At 42.6% G+C, this 16729-nt stretch overlaps 1 protein-coding gene across 1 annotated transcript in view; it reads left to right on the forward strand.

The window, feature by feature from the left end:
- Nucleotides 1–16729, forward strand: part of LOC308287524 (protein kinase C delta type-like) — a 60857-nt gene that overhangs the window by 15427 nt on the left and 28701 nt on the right. Inside the window, exons 2-3 of the mRNA XM_080728730.1 lie at nt 14013–14142; nt 15273–15545. Coding sequence (XP_080584856.1) covers nt 14034–14142; nt 15273–15545 — 382 coding nt within the window. The 5' untranslated portion in view covers nt 14013–14033. The remainder of the gene's footprint in view (nt 1–14012; nt 14143–15272; nt 15546–16729) is intronic.

Below are 16729 nucleotides of genomic sequence, written 5' to 3' on the forward strand. Positions count from 1 at the left end.
TGCCGCCGCTTCAAGGGAAAGGCACAATGTCAACTTCTACTTTAAGTCAAAGACAATGTGACTTCACTGACTTGGGCCAATGTCTTTTGGCCCAAGTCACATTGTCTTATTACTCCAAACATTAGGCCAAACAAATTGCCTAATTCTGGAGTTAAGTCAGGTTTACAATTGCCCAAGTCAAAACACAAACTGGCTCAAGTCATAATCCTCTTATGTTATATAACTGCATGACAGACATCGTTATTTGTATGTCAATAGTTATACGGTAAATTGTTATAATCTTTTTGGGTGAAATGATTAAGACATATCATATAATTATGTCTGTCGAGTCATGATAGTTTTCATATTTACAGTAGGTGAGTGGTTAGTTTTGTCACAACCTGGCCTGTAGGGCCATGACAAAATCGAGCAGGACACGTGGTAGTGGGTTTTTTATAAAGTATAACAATAACTTATTAACAAAAGATTCAAATGATATTTATAAGAGTTTGAGGTGTGTATAGGTCAGTAATCAGTGGTGTCGGCTATGCATGGATGTATGGCAAGTGTAGTGTGGGGTGTTGTAAGGTGTATAAACTAAAGCATAAAGGAACTGAAACAAAAGGGTGCTGTCTGCTGGAGAGGGAGAGACAGACTGGTTGGCCACCCAGTCTTTTATATGGCTCCTGGGAGTACTGGCCAGGTGCTCCCAATAGTGCAAGCGTTTCGGGCAGTATTTTGATGGAATCGTGCACTTTATGAAAGAAGCATGAAATTTGGCACACAGTTAGAACATGCCATATGGAACATTTTTGGCTATAGGGGCATCGCAGATTTGTCTTGGGAAACTTGTGGGAGCCAATCAAAGTTGGGCTCTCATAGACTTTACTATAGAGTATAATAATACAAAAAATAAATATGCTTTAAGTAGCATGTGAGGGGTCAAACTAAAACGGACCCCATATAAGTGATAAAAGTATGGTTTAGTGATGAGTCATCACTTTTCAACAGTTTTGTGGTGGCCGTTTCTCGGAAAGGAATGTTTTTCGTGCAAAACAAATGCTTGCATTGGATTCAGAATCCTGAAAAACACCTAGTTTGACCCCTCACATGCTACTTAAAGCATATTTATTTTTTGTATTATTTTACTCTATAGTAAAGTCTATGAGAGCCCAACTTTGATTGGCTCCCACAAGTTTCCCAAGACAAATCTGCGATGCCCCTATAGCCAAAAAATTTCCATATGGCATGTTCTAACTGTGTGCCAAATTTCATGCTTCTTTCATAAAGTGCACGATTTTTGCCTGAAACAATCCCACTACAATGCACCCAATCACCCATAGTAGTCAGGGAAAATTAGCAGAATACCTGTCAATTCTGGGAATAAATTCCTTACCAAACAATTTCTTCACCAATGTGTTTAGTAAAGGTGTCTAGTAGGGATGGTCCGATCAGGTTTTTTGGAACCGATCACCGAGCACCGATCACAAAAGTTTGATCACCCGATACCGATCAATCACCGATCCGATCAAGTTATTATTTATATATTATTTATATTTTCTAAATGTTAATGTTTTAACTTTAATTAATTAATTCACTCATGAATTTGTTTATATATTTGCCTTATAGTTATTTACCAGCATTACTATGTATTTATTATCATAGCAGTAACTAATTATTCCTTCAGCACTGTGGAAATCAATACCCCAAAATGGCCTCAAGTGGGCATACTGAACGGCTGGTTGATCGGATGCACCGATCGGATCGGATCGGTGAATTTACCTTTTGATCTAAACCACCGATTATCGCCGATCACGCTTTGATCGGCCCGATCCGATCCATTACCGATTGATCGGTAACATCTCTAGTAACATATCTAACAAAGATTGAAATTCAACATCCCTAGCAAAATGTTTGACAGCTAGGGTAATTCTGGGTCTCATTCACTTACTATACACTGTACTAAAAGGGGAAAAAATCACTCCCAAAAATATGCTTTAAGTGGGATGTAAGGGGTCTAACTAGGTGTTTTTAATTATTCTGAATCCATTGCAAGCATTTGTTTTGCACAAAAAACATTCCTTGGGCCAAAAATGGACCCCATACATACACCTTGTGAAAAGTGATGACTCATCACTAAACCATTGTTTTTTTGCGTCTGATTTTGGCCCAATGAATGTTTTTCATGCAAAACAAATGCTTGCAATGGATTCAGAATAATTAAAAACACCTAGTTAGACCCCTCACATCCCACTTAAAGCATATTTTTGGGATAGAGTTTTTCCCTTATAGTACAGTGTATAGTAAGTGAATGAGACCCAGAATTACCCTAGCTGTCAAATATTTTGCTAGGGATGTTGAATTTCAATCTTTGTTAGATATGTTACTAGACACCTTTACGAACACATTGGTGAAGAAATTGTTTGGTAAGGAATTTATTCCCAGGGTTTTATTAAAATTCCCTGACTATAGGCTCTGTGGGAAGAAGCATACATACAGGGATCCACCATATATAGACTACACAGGCCCTACAGGCCAGGCCAAGGGGCTGTGACAGTTTCCATGCATGGAATTCACCTTTCCATCTGTCACCTTGTATACATTTCCCCCGGCTTAGGGTGCAAATTAACAGTCATAGCTCCTGTTGTGTCATGACGGAAACATTGTGTCAGGGTCACTTATCTGTGCCGCCCGGTGCCGGTGTCCCTGCCCTGTTTGATGACAGCCTTTATGTTTGTATGCGAGAGAGAGAGAGAGAGAGAGAGAGAGAGAGAGAGAGAGAAGCTGTCCAACCTGCCTGGCTTGCTTGGCAGCCTCTGTTTTAGATCACTTCACCACTGCATTCCGTTCCTGTGACTCACCCTCCATTCAAAGGCTGTTCCACGCACCTGAGCGTGTCTACGTTAATGACTGCTTATCGCCTGTAGACAGCAAACAATGCACCTGTCGTCGGTATCGTTGTTGCTCTGTGGAACTGGAATTGATGTGATACAGCAGATAGTTATTATTCCATTTAACCCGTTGGCCATTAAGTCCTACGAAATGCCTTCTTTATCGGGAGTTCTCAAACTTCTTTCATGCAAAGGACCCCCCAAAATGATATGTATTTGGCCGCGTCCCCCCGATCTGAATATGTTTTGTTATTGTTTTGTGCCCCAGAGAACTTAAAAAATTAAAATAAAATAAAATATATCCACAACTTTCCAACGTCTCATCGTGCTTTGCGCAGAAGGTGAGCGGCATTTCCGGCGTTGCAGCCGAGTGTGATCTACAAGCTCACAACGGTTGCATCTGCGACGGGACGTGAGCTTGTATGTCTGCTGTTAACCGGAAGTGTCCCGCAGATAATGCTACTGTAAAGTATTGCGGAAACAGGTGGATATCTAACTATTCATTTAACGAATGTCTGTCCGTCCGGCGTCCGCCGTCTGACCGTCTGTCTACATGCTGACATCACTGATACTAAACAGTGTCGCCACTATGGTAACAGCCGCATGCCGAAACAATGCCCAGATTTGGAGATCAGCATGCTGACATCACTGAAAATAAACAGTAGATGTGCTATTTTTGAGAACCGCTGTTCTAAACCGCTGTTTTCTGAAAATGTTGCCATATTATAATGCGTTAAGACATGTTACTGACATCGACATTTTTCATTTTCGTTTTCTCGCACTGACGCTATATTCTCCACACAGGCAGAGTTGTATTTTTGAAATACAGCAAATTCTCATCATGTCAATGTCATTTTGAGACTGAATGAGACCAGAAATCAGCAGACGACCACAAACTTCCTCAAAGTCTCTCCTCTTCCCGTCCGCTGTAAATGCTCCTCCTTTTAAAGACACATGTCAGTTCCCTGTCATCACTTCCTTCACGTGTACCGTCTTGTGTCATTGAGTTGTTATGTCACTTGCTGCATACTTCCAGTTATTGTGTACCGTGTAATGCAAGACGCCTCGGTCGGGTGGAAACCTCTTGGGTCCAAGACTCTTTACTTGTCAGGATTCAAATTCAAAAGTAGCAGATCTACCAGCTCAAAATGCGTCGCTCTGTGCCACGTTTCAAGTTTGCGGATCTGCTACTTTTGATGCTTTTGTGTCATTGTGTGAAGCTGTAGTATGGTCAAGTATGGCATTGATTTATGGGAAAAAACACAAAACGTTAGAGTACGGAGATACAAGGTTTCTGCCCGACAGCGATGATGAATGCTTGTGTGCAGTGTACTAAGTAACCCAGCAGAACCCACATCCAGGCCTTCCAGGCTTTTGTATTCAGCATCAGTACTAAAAGAGTCACTACTAGAGGGTAAACTTAATAACTCATTTCACAGTATAGGCCTGTTGAATCATCAGACTTTATTTAAACAGTACTTTATTTCAAGTATTGTTTGCATCGTTGCTATGAGCTGTGCAAACTTATTTTTCTTATAATTTTTATCCCACGATTTTGTAACCCATTTTCACCCAGTGCCAATTGCCTATGTAATCCTGGGCTCTGCTCTCCCTCTGCCGCGCCTGGGGAGACAACGGGCTGACCTCATGCTTCCTTCTATGCATGAGTAGTCCAAGTTGCTTCTTTTCACCTGACAGGGAGGATTTCCCCGGTTTGAACGTAGCGTGTGGAAGGAACACGTTATTCCAACCAGTTCCTTCCCACTCCATCGGGCGCCCCGGCTGGCCAGGGGGAGGCAGTATTCACCATATTCCTGGCCCTATCTATGGAGGCTGCCATTTTCTTTTACAGAGGGCGCTAGAGAGTTTTTCTCTGTGTGCTGCTTCAAAAAACATCTTCACGGAATTGTCTGTTGACAGATTTTGCCAAAGAAATAAGCCCAACAGAAGCAACTAGGCTATACTACTTTACTATTTTCAGATGGGGGTCTGCGACTGTGGACAAATATGTTAATCTGGGGTCCTTGATATGAAAAGATTTGGGAACCACTGGTTTAAAAAAATATTAGAAACTAAGCCCAATAGACACAAATTGCTTATTATAAGCAGACATGGCAACCCAGGTACATTCAGAGCCTAGAACGCCAACTACTGACACTTTAATGCAAGGACAACAGGAAACCAAATGACGTTTTTCAGGCCAGCTTTTTCAGCCTCCGCCTCTTTCAGGATATGAACAGGAAGCCGGGGGCGGGGCCAGGAATAACGTGAATAGGAGACCAGGATTACTGCATGTTTTTGTGAGGGTATCTACCCTAGGAGACACGGGCAAACTTGTTCTTTTTAAAGTTGTTCTTGTTTACTGTGGTCAGTAGCAGCACCTCTTCAGCGTTGGCTCTGCGCCCTTTCACAGCCTCCCTCCGAAACGCTTTAAGACAACACCAGTCCAAACGGAATAGAAAAGGGCATTGAGTTCAATGGAGAAGTGGGATTGCCCATCACTATACTCTGCATCTGTCATTGTGTGTTTCTACTCACGTGCACAACACCGGCCTGCTTGCCAGCCAGCCCGTTGTCCGTCTCCAGGGGTGTCGTCGCACCAAATTCTGGGCCCTGGGTACAAGGATTATTGGTGTCATGATGGATTATTTTGTGCTTTAACTATTGAAAAATAGCAGATATACAAGCTCACAGCGCGGCACCGAGTGCCGCGCTGCGATCTTGTAGATCTGCTATTTTTGAAAAATTGTGAAAATGTGTGCACGTTTTTTTTAAAAAACCTATGTTTCTATGTCAGTGGTGCTCAAACTTTTTCACGTGAAGGACCCCCAAAATTATATGTATTTGGCCACGGATCCCCTTCTCAAATGTTTAGTTCCAGGGACCCCCCAGAAGCAAAACTTTGAGTAACAACTGTTCGCTGGACATATATTCGCAAGATTTGCAACCGTTTTCACGACTTTTCAAAAATAGCAGATCTACAAGGTCGCAGCGCGGCACTCGGTGCCGCGCGGTGAGCTTGTGTATCTGCTATTTCTCAATAGCTAAAGTATAAAATAACGAAGGCCCCTCCACCTTGGGCCCTGGTAACTCAGTCCCCCTTGTGACGCCCCTGTCCGTCTCCTCTCCTTCCTCCTCTTCTACTCTGTCTTGGCTCTCCTTCCTCAGTCTGCCCACTCCTTCCCCTGTGCATGTGCTAATTCTTTCCACTCTCTCTGGGGAACAAGGCAGTCTTTTCTTTCCTCTGCGCATGTAGGCCTGTGTGTGTGTGTGTGTGTGTGTGTGTGTGTGTGTGTGTGTGTGTGACACTCGATGCATGCTTTGTCGTACGCCAAAACTAGCTGATCTACAATCTCACGAGGAGTTGTGAAAACACGTTGTCAGCTCGTAGATCAGCTGTTCTTGGGGTTTGTGTGATGATGAAGCAGCCTATAAATCACATCAGGCTTGAGAGTTTGTATATCTGAGCCTGTGTCTGTGGATGTAATCTGGACTGAGCTCTGATATGAACTGCTCAACAACAGTTATTACGTCGATACATTATCAGTCATACTTGACTTCTATTAAGTCAGAATCAGCTTTATTGTCAAATCACAGGTTTACAGAAGTAAATTCAGTTTTGTGCAAGTTCTACCGTTTTTGTTATCTTACAATAAATGCGAGAAGTCTCTGCGTGCGTGTGTGTGTGTAATCTGCGTATCTTGAGAACCATTCGTCCCACCGGCTTCAGATTCGTGAGTGCAGTGCCAGGCCTCGACCTGACCCCATGCGCGGTTTTCCCGAACCGGTGCGAAACGTTTGGAATCTCCGTATGCGGAATTGATTGTTGACATCAGTGTGTTCCGGAGGAAATCGGCGCAAGCGCTGACTCACATCACTTCATAAAAGGCTCTGACATCACTACGCCACATGAGTCAACAAAAAATGCCATGGTTACATATTGAATGTCATCAGTATGACGTGTTTTGATGTATGTATGTATGTAATCCGCGTATCTCGAGAATACGAGATACGTCCCACCGGCTTCAAATTCGGCACGCGCGTTCCCCGCCGCAGCAGGTAGTGCAGTGCCCGGCCTCGAACCCGACCTGATACGCAATTTTCCGGAACTGGCGCGAAAGGTTCAGCTTCTCCGTATGCGGACCTGATGTCTGACATCAGGGTTTTCCGGAACCGGCACTGTGTCTGCAGAGATGTCCATATATGGGCATAAAATGGACGCAGATAGACAGATACAGATATCTCCATATATGGGCATAAATGGACACAGGCAAACAGATAGTCAAAACAGGTCCTATGACAACAGGTATAATGGAGTTGGGGCATTCATTCCCTATCTACATCTTTCCCGAGTAGGCCGATACAGAGATCTCCATATATGGGCATAAATGGACACAGGCAAACAGATGTTCAAAACAGGTCCAGATATCTCCATATATGGGTATAAATGGACACAGGCAAACAGATGGTCAAAATGGGTCCTATGACAACAGGTATAATGGGGTTTGCATTAAAGGGCGGGGCGTCCATTCCCTATTTACATCGTTCCTGAGTTAGCCAGGTTACCGACTAGACGCTTGGCCGCCCGAGCTTCTAGTATTAACTAATGGGATAGATGGATAGATGACATTATATGGTCCTTGAAAAAGCACCGCTCACTTCACACTGGGCTGCACTGGCTGCACAAAACAGGATGGCACAATCTGCATTTATCAGTCTACAGCCATATTTGGGTGTGACCACATTAGTTTTCTTTCCCCTCCATTGTGCAGACGGTGGTTCTCACTCTTTAATGTGAAAAGGTTTTTCTCCAGTGTGGATACGCTGGTGCCTCTTCAGATTACCTAACACACTAAAGTTCTTGTCACACTGCTGACAGTGGAAAGGTTTTTCTCCAGTGTGGATATGCTGGTGACTCTTCAGGTTACGTAACTGACTGAAACTCTTGTCACACTGCTTACAATAGAACAGTGTTTCCCCAGTGTGGATATACAGGTGTCTCTTCAGGTGACCTAATTCATTGAAACTCTTGCCACACTGTTTACAGTGAAAAGGTTTTTCTCCGGTGTGAATACGCTGGTGTGTCTTTAGATTACCTAACACACTAAAGTTCTTGTCACACTCTTTACAGTGAAAAGGTTTTTCTCCGGTGTGGCTACGCTGGTGAATCTTAAGATCATTTAACCGACTAAAAGCCTTGTCACACTGTTTACAGAAAAGTTTTTCTCCAGTGTGGATACGCTGGTGTGTCTTCAGATTACTTAACACACTAAAGTTCTTGTCACACTGCTTACAGTGGAAAGGTTTTTCTCCTGTGTGGATACGCTGGTGAATCTTAAGATCATCTGACCGGCTAAAAGACTTGTCACACTCTTTACAGTGAAAAGGTTTTTCTCCAGTGTGGGTACGCTGGTGACTCTTCAGGTTACCCAACTGACTGAAACTCTTGTCACACTGTTTACAGTGAAAGGGTTTTTCTCCAGTGTGGGTACGCTGGTGACTCTTCAGGTGACCCAACTGACTGAAACTCTTGCCACACTCTTTACAGTGAAAAGGTTTTTCTCCAGTGTGGGTACGCTGGTGACTCTTCAGGTGACCTAATTCAGTGAAACTCTTGCCACACTCTTTACAGTGAAAAGGTTTTTCTCCAGTGTGGATACGCTGATGACTCTCCAGGTGACCCAACTGACTGAAACTCTTGTCACACTGTTTACAGATGTGGGTTTTCTTCCCTGTATAAGTCAGCTGATGTGTCTTCACCTCTCCTGGTTGAGTTAAAGTATTGATAAATCTTTGATGACTGTAAGATTTTGGTTCGTCTCGGTCTCCTTGTTCCTGGCTGGTTACAATTCTGGTGATTTGCTGGCACAATTCTGAGGGGATCTGTCCATTTATGGGCATTTGGGAATAGAGGTCGTCATGGCTCGACTTAGATCTGGAGTATGTACAATCAGAACTTAGTCTGGGAGGATTGTGACCACACTCCTTCCTGAAGTGGCGGCTCATCATCAAATCTGAATCTATACATGGACTGTTATAGGAGTTTTAGGTGCTGTTGGGTAATGGACAATTTATTTATCCTCTTTCTGACTCCTTATGTCTTCTATCTCTTTCTCTCACGACACTGAGTAAGAAAACTGAATGCTCGGCTTCTGTGGAATGAAGAGCAATTCAAAAGTATTTTCAAATCTTATAAATGCTGATCAGAGCTCTGGTCTGACCTCAGTCACAACACAACCGGTTGCTGTGCATGCCTGACAACACCGATGTGCGCAGGCTGCCGCCCCTCCATATTTGGGCAAGAGTGATATCATCAATTTGACATCACTACCATGATGGAAGAGATCCAGGTAGATGCCACGCCTTTATTAGACCCAGTTTATTTATCTTTTCATTCAGTAATTAGTGTGGTTGCTACATAGGCAGGGGTGAAAGTGGGCCGGAACGGACCGGAACGAGGAGGAGAAGGCAGCTGTCAAAATCCGACGAGTCGAGTCAATGTCCACATGCATAAATGCAGTGGGGATCATTTCACTTTGCAGGTTGGAGATCAGGAGATGCGGATACGGATATGGCATTTGTCCGTGCCTGTGTCGTGTGCGCACATTTACAGATAGAGTAGGCAGGCTCTACGACAAAATACATTTCACCAACATTCAAAACATGTTTCTGGTTGGCTGACAGACGGACATGTTATCAGCATTGTTGGTTCTGATTTCTGGTGTTCAGAACAAAAGCGTGTGTGTGTGTGTTTGTTGCAACCGTAGGTCACAGTCTAGTATGAGAAAAACGGCACATCTTGTTCTGACATCACGCTCTGACATCACTGTGATATCAGGGGAACCACACTAACAGAATCCCTTTAATGACCTTATGGAGATCCCTGATGTCATCAATATTAAGCCTAACAGGACTTATGGGAATGCCCATATATGGAGGCCACATCGGCCGCATACCACACACTAACAGAATCCATATATGGCCAAGACGGATGGCCAAGACAGCCCATATCTGTGTGGCTGGTTCTACAGACAGGGATCTCTATATATGGGCATAAGGGATTTATGTACTGTATGATGTCAGATGTCATAGACGTCATAGGACTTTCACATAACGAATAACTGAGTAAGCATGTTTGGGCTCTCACAGCATATCTCCATATACAGTACTTAGATCTCCATATGGGTACCAGGGGTCTCCAACTCTCCATATATGGGTAACTGGTCGAGATGGCCAATACATGGCGCGACCTCGCCCTAACTTGACGCCCTTAGGGGTCTTACTGGTATATATATATATATATATATATATATATATATATATATATATATATATATATGAACTTTGTGACTGTGAGGATGTCGGTCCTCATGAGAAAAATGCTTGTTTTATGCTTTATGGTTAACATTTTTTGAGATAAGTTGACAAGTTGTGAGTTTGTAGATCTGCAGTTTCTCTGCTTTAGGCATATCGTCTTTAATGTCATTCAATCATAAAATTGCCATCCTAATATGTACCGTAGTCCTCACAAGTATAGTAATTAAAACCTGCGTGTGTGTGCGTGCGTGCGTGCGTGTGTGTATTAGAGAGCTGTGAGGCAGCATGGGAACATGACAGGTTAGTTACACAGTCAATCAAAAGCAATGGCTTATTATCTGTACTTCGGATGCTTTATAGCAGTGGTTCTCAACCTTTTCAGGCAGCGACCCACAAAATAATCATATTCTAACCGGGGACCCCCGAAATAATCATATTCTAACTGTGGACCCCCAAAATAATGATATTTTAACTGGGGACCCGGGGACCCCCCACCCTGACGAGCACTGAGAGTTGAGGCATTACATTTGTTTATAACATGGTTCTATTGTGAAAATAGCAGATCTAACGCCTCGCAACGTGAGGCGTTGTGAGGATGTACTTAACGTCAGTAACCGTGACACAAGTGATTATCTAACCTGCCGACGCTCGCGGGTGATTATCTAATGTGCCGACGCTGTTCGACCCAACGGGAGTTCAACCTATGGGGCAGTCCCCATTTTGGCCAATGTTTAATTTGTCATTTTAGAGGTATTAAAAAGTCCTTAGATTGTCACTTTAGAAATGTGCATATACTCTCTATGAAACTCTGAGAGTGTATAGATGGTTACTGTGTGTACGGTCTGGCAGGGAGGAGTACCACAGAAAAGAAGATGTGTCATTCTCACCCGTCCTCAGCAGAGTCAACACTAACTTGAGTGTATATGAGTCAGAGAAGAGGAGGAACTTTGAGTTTTTGTAGAGCGGGCTTTTTTGCAGCGTTGTGTTGCTTCACACTCATTCACACTATTAAAAACGCAAAGTCATTGATTGTGGTGCTACATAACTAACATAAACCTTTACACACACACACACACACACACACACACACACACACACACACACACACACACACACACACACACACACACACACACACAAAGCAGTGTTTCTGTGTGTATAAACACACATTTTCATATTTATTTAACCCATTAAATAATGATCCAAAAATTAATCCAACCATTTTCACATTTTAATTCAGAGCGGCTAAAGGTGTTTGCGGAAGTCCTAAACAAAGGTTACTGGAGGTGTGTGTAGAATTAAATTAGCAGTTTGCTACAGTATGTCACATTGTACAAAAGACATATCTGACTGGCTAGTATTGCTATTATTTAAAAGACACTGGCTGGCAGGCCAAAAGGTTACATGTGTTCCTTGCTCACATGGTAAACTCCTGAGTGTTAATTGAACTGTTTAAGTATATATACATTTGTTTAGTTCTGTTGTCAAAGTGATCCGGTATTTGGTGGTGCTGAGCTTGTTGCTGAAACAAGTCAAGAAGATTAAGGCAAGCCACAAGAGAGCTACTTAGTTAAGTCACAACAAGTACTGTGTGGAAATTCTTGAAGGAATTCTGTGGGACTTCGCCGCTGCTGTGGGAATTAGGATGTCGGCTAATAATTCGCCCTCTTGGGCACGCTAGCCTGTGTGACGCAACAGATAATGATATAATAAAATGCTTGTGGATTAATGTTTGTTTGTACGGTTCCCTGAAGCTTGATACACTAGGCTTCCCCCGGAGACATTCAATTATAAGTTAAGACGCTGCTTGCAACACAATAATAGCCTAAAGGGCTCTAAAGCCATGTAAATGGGCAATGGCACTTAATCACAGCTTTGATACTGCTATTTACTGTACCATAAGTTATGTACCATAGGGGAATTTAGTGAACATGTCCACTTTGTCCAGTGTCCCCTATAGCCAGCATCAAGTGTTTGTAGTGTAATGCTGTGCTGCACTATATAGGTAGAATGTAGGGCTGTCACGATTATGACATTTTACGTGAGGATTAATTGTCACTGAAATAACGATTTAATTGTGTTTTTTGTCATTGACAATTACATTTCTGTTTGGCTTTTAGGCTTTGAAGTTGCACATGGTAGATATGACGCATAACCTAAATATACAGAGAAATTACTGACATATTTGACAACTTTATACTTAAAAAAAGAACAATATTGGAACATTTTTCAACATGGAAACGATTATGAAAAATAGTCGCGATTATGTCGAATAATTGCGATTAGACGATTATGTAATAATTGTGCCAGTCCTAGTAGAATGTTAGGTTTACATTGATTTCCTCTGTTTTATAGCTAATTTGTCCATAAAAGTTTCAAGTTCATGATGAATCCATTTCCCATTTCTTCTCGGACATTCACTTCACACATCGCTTCTGTCGGGTGAAAACCTCATATATCCAAAAACCAAAACTCTTACTTTTCAGGATTAAAAAAAAAAAAAAAAATGTTTGCAGATCTATAATATCTCCACGTTTCGATCTTGTGGATCTGCTGCTTTTGATGCTTCTGTGTGACGCTGTAGTGTGATCAAGTAGGATGTTAATTTACGGAAAAAATAAACAAAAAAGAAAGTTAGAATATGGAAATATTAGGTTTCTGCCAGACATAGTTGTTTTGATTATATTTAATACCTGTGTTGTTCAATGTGCATAGTGCTTATCATAACCCTACAACGCAGTCATTAACCAATTAAACTAGGTTGAAAGTGGTTAATGATGTACAGTAACTGAACACATAAATAACCTACCACACTTAACATCAACATGCACGCTAACCCAACTTAAACGTTCACACAGGAATATTCTTTCTGGAACATCTGCATTGGATCATTTCATTTTGAAGGCAAAGATCTTTGTACTGTTATCTGTGGGCTGGTATAGGGTTGGGATCTTTGTACTGTATCTATCTGTGGGCCGGTACCAGGGTTGGGATCCGGAACCGGAGGAACCTGATCCACCTGATTTTGTTGTGAGCCGGTATTTGGTGTTTTGTTTATTGTTTGTTATTTATTGGATTTTCCTCTCAATTATTCTGTATCAAAAGTTGGTACTATCCAGTGCAATCCATCAAATACAGAAATGTCATTAAACGGATTGAATCAACAACCCACCAGACCTCTGGACAAATTAAAATAATGGACTGCATATTAAGTATCCAAACTTATTGGAGGAACAACTTAATGAGTGTCTAATCTTCTCTAGTTTTAGGCAGTACAACAGAGGGTTCCCCAATTAGTTTTCCCCAAGGGCCGAATTATGTCTAGGGTACCAAGCCGAGGGCCACGACATTGCAGGGGGCGACAGTGGCGTTCCCACTACTCCAGCGACAGTTCAGATATCGTTGTTGTCGGGTGAAAATCTTGTATGTCCAAAACCGTTTGTTTTGCATTTATCATTTTAAAAATGATTTAAACTAGTGAAAACAGCCGATCTGTTGTGTGCTTGTAGATCTGCTGTTTTCACTACTTTTGTGCGACGGCCTTGTATGATGAAGCAGGGCTTTACTTTGCGAAAGAACATACACATTTTGAGATACGCGGTTTCCACCCGACAATGACGATATACTAGTGTTGTTGCTGCTCCTATACCACCATTATTACTGGGGTTGGTGGGGGCCAGACAGTAGCCCCCCGCAGGCCGCAAATGGCCCGCGGGCCGCCTATTGGGGAACCCTGCAGTACAAGATGAATATTATGCAGCGAGTGTGAGAGGGGGTAATAGTGCTGCTCTTCTGACAGTCCATCCATCTGTGTGTGTTTTTCAGGAGGCTGGGTGAAGGGTCACCATGGCGCCCTTTCTGCGTATAGCCTTCAATGCCTACGATATGGGGGCGCTGCCCCCTTCTCAAACCCCGCCCATCTGTGCCATCAAGATGAAGGAATCCGTCACCACAGGTACATGGGACTAGGGATGGTCCGATCAGGTTTTTTGGAACCGATCAGCGAGCACCGATCACAAAAGTTTGATCACCCGATACCGATCAATCACTGATCCGATCAAGTTATTATTTATATTTTCTAAATGTTAATGTTTTAACTTTAATTCATTCATTCACTCATGAATTCATTTATATATTTGCCTTATAGGTATTTACCAGCATTACTATGTATTTATTATCATAGCAGTAACTAATTATTCCTTCAGCACTGTGGAAATCAATACCCCAAAATGGCCTCAAGTGGGCATACTGAACGGCTGGTTGATCGGATGCACCGATCCGATCGGATCGGTGAATTTACCTTTTGATCTAAACCACCGATTATCGCCGATCACGCTTTGATCGGCCCGATCCGATCCATTGCCGATTGATCGGTAACATCTCTACATGGGACTGTACTGCACACTCACACACACTCGCACGCACATATACATAACACACACACACACATAAATTATTTTTCTGTCTGACATTTTTTGCAGTTTTAGTGATCTAGCGATATGAAAATGTTTAGGTGGTAAAATCAAGTCAAGTTTTAAGTACAGCCGCAACCTCATTCCCTTGAATGGAGGGTTACGTTTTTTTGCAGCCAGCAGGAGGGGAAATGGCGACATTCATGAGAACTTCAGGGGAAAAAATGGCTCTTCTTCATTGGCCTTTTTAGAAGACATTTGTAGAATCGGGTTCTTTAAGTCTTTTAAAATGGGTTAAATCAGATTGTGACAAAGGCTGCACCTGGGGCGGAACATTTGCCGAAAAATAGCTGAAAAATAGCGACAAGCTCACAACGTGTTGTGAGCTTGTAGATCAGCTATTTTCTGGCAAAGACATTTGGTAGAGAGTGAAAAAAGAATCAAGTATGTATCGAGTATGTATCAAGCATGTATATTATAAGTACGTTTTACCAATAGAGGGTTTAAGTGGTACCAGATATGCAGCTCGGCAAATAAAAGGTGAATTGATCCCTGTGCATGACGGACGATAATTTCACGATAAATGTAATCTCCACTTTTATCACGATAAACGATAATCGTCCCAAACTTAGTCACACACACTCCTCCTCTCTTTCCCCCATCACCGTTCCAGAGCGAGGTAAGACCCTGGTGCAGAGGAAGCCCACCATGTACCCGGCGTGGCGCTCCACCTTCGACGCCCACATCCACGAGGGGCGCGTGCTGCAGGTGGTGCTGATGCAGACGGCCGAGGAGCCGCTGGCGGAGGCCACGGTGGGCGTGTCGGTGCTGGCCGAGCGCTGCAAGAAGGCCAAGAGCAACGGGCGCGCCGAGTTCTGGGTGGACCTGCAGCCCTCCGGCAAGGTGCAGATGTGCGTGCAGTTCTTCCTGGAGGACACAGACGCAGGTAAAGGAATACCAAGACAATACGTTAACTTTTTCAATGCCTGCCCATGTCAGTGTTTTTTTTACGACCACAAGAAAACGCTGTCTACACATCTATCCGTTCTGTCCATTCTTTTCAGTACCCTGTATGATGCTAAATTCCACCATTGTTACACTCATACAACCATGCTAAGAAAATGAGCAAATACCTACTTTTGCGTCGGGCGCTACATACACACGCTCCGTGCATGTGATGGTAACGATCGGAACCAGCTGCTCAGATCTTTTTTCGGATTGAAGCTGTGACTTACGGGTGAGGGGCTGTGTGTGTTTATATCTAACCAGTAGGCTAACCAGAATCATAACAAAGCAGACCCAGAATGGATTGTGCACTTCCGCGTTCACGTTCAATCACATGATCTGCCACTGGAGGCAAGCAAGTGTTTCGAATGAAACACCTGTTTATAAAATCCGGAAAAATAATGTATTTTGAGTTGTTTTATAACAACAATAGCCTATTCTCGTCAATCTACGTCAGTGGCCTAGTTGCCTAATTAATGATTCTCGTCAATCTATGTCTGTGGCATTAAATGAGTTAAAATAATCTTTCTGGTTTGTTGGCGTTGCGTGTCGCTTGGACTTGGGGGCTTGTGCGCGACAAGTTAATCAATCTCATCGATTTAAAGGGGAGTTCCGGACTAACCATTTTACCATGTTAATCTGATGATGATAATGTCAAAAAACGATCTGTAGTGTTTTTTTTCCATTTTTTATTTTATTTCTATAGTCTTCGGCAGCTAAAACCGTGAGCGATTGGAATTATTGTTAAATCGCTTATTTGCATCGCTCGACAATTCCTTTTTTTTGTTGCTGCCTCTATCACTTGTTAATGAATGGAATCAGATTGCACTCCTCCGAAATTCCCCTTTAATACAGTACACTGTTTCCTGAATAGCGCGTCGGTCGGGAACCAAGTCTGGGTTGCGGACCAATTTTTATGGTGAGTAAAAATCCGGTTTATTATTTAAAAGATCTTCAAAAATGTAAAAACTGTAAATTGAAATCTTTTCAGAAATGAAACACGTTTTAAATACGTTTCACATACATAAATTTAATCTAAAGCTCATTCGCATTCCATGCGATGTTTGGTTTGTCTCGCCTTTTCAAGTAGTCACAGGATATCGTCGTCGTCGGGTGAAAACCTTG

Source organism: Nannobrachium achirus (genome assembly GCF_963921795.1).
Source record: "Nannobrachium achirus genome assembly, chromosome: 6".
Classification (NCBI taxonomy): Eukaryota; Metazoa; Chordata; class Actinopteri; order Myctophiformes; family Myctophidae; genus Nannobrachium; species Nannobrachium achirus.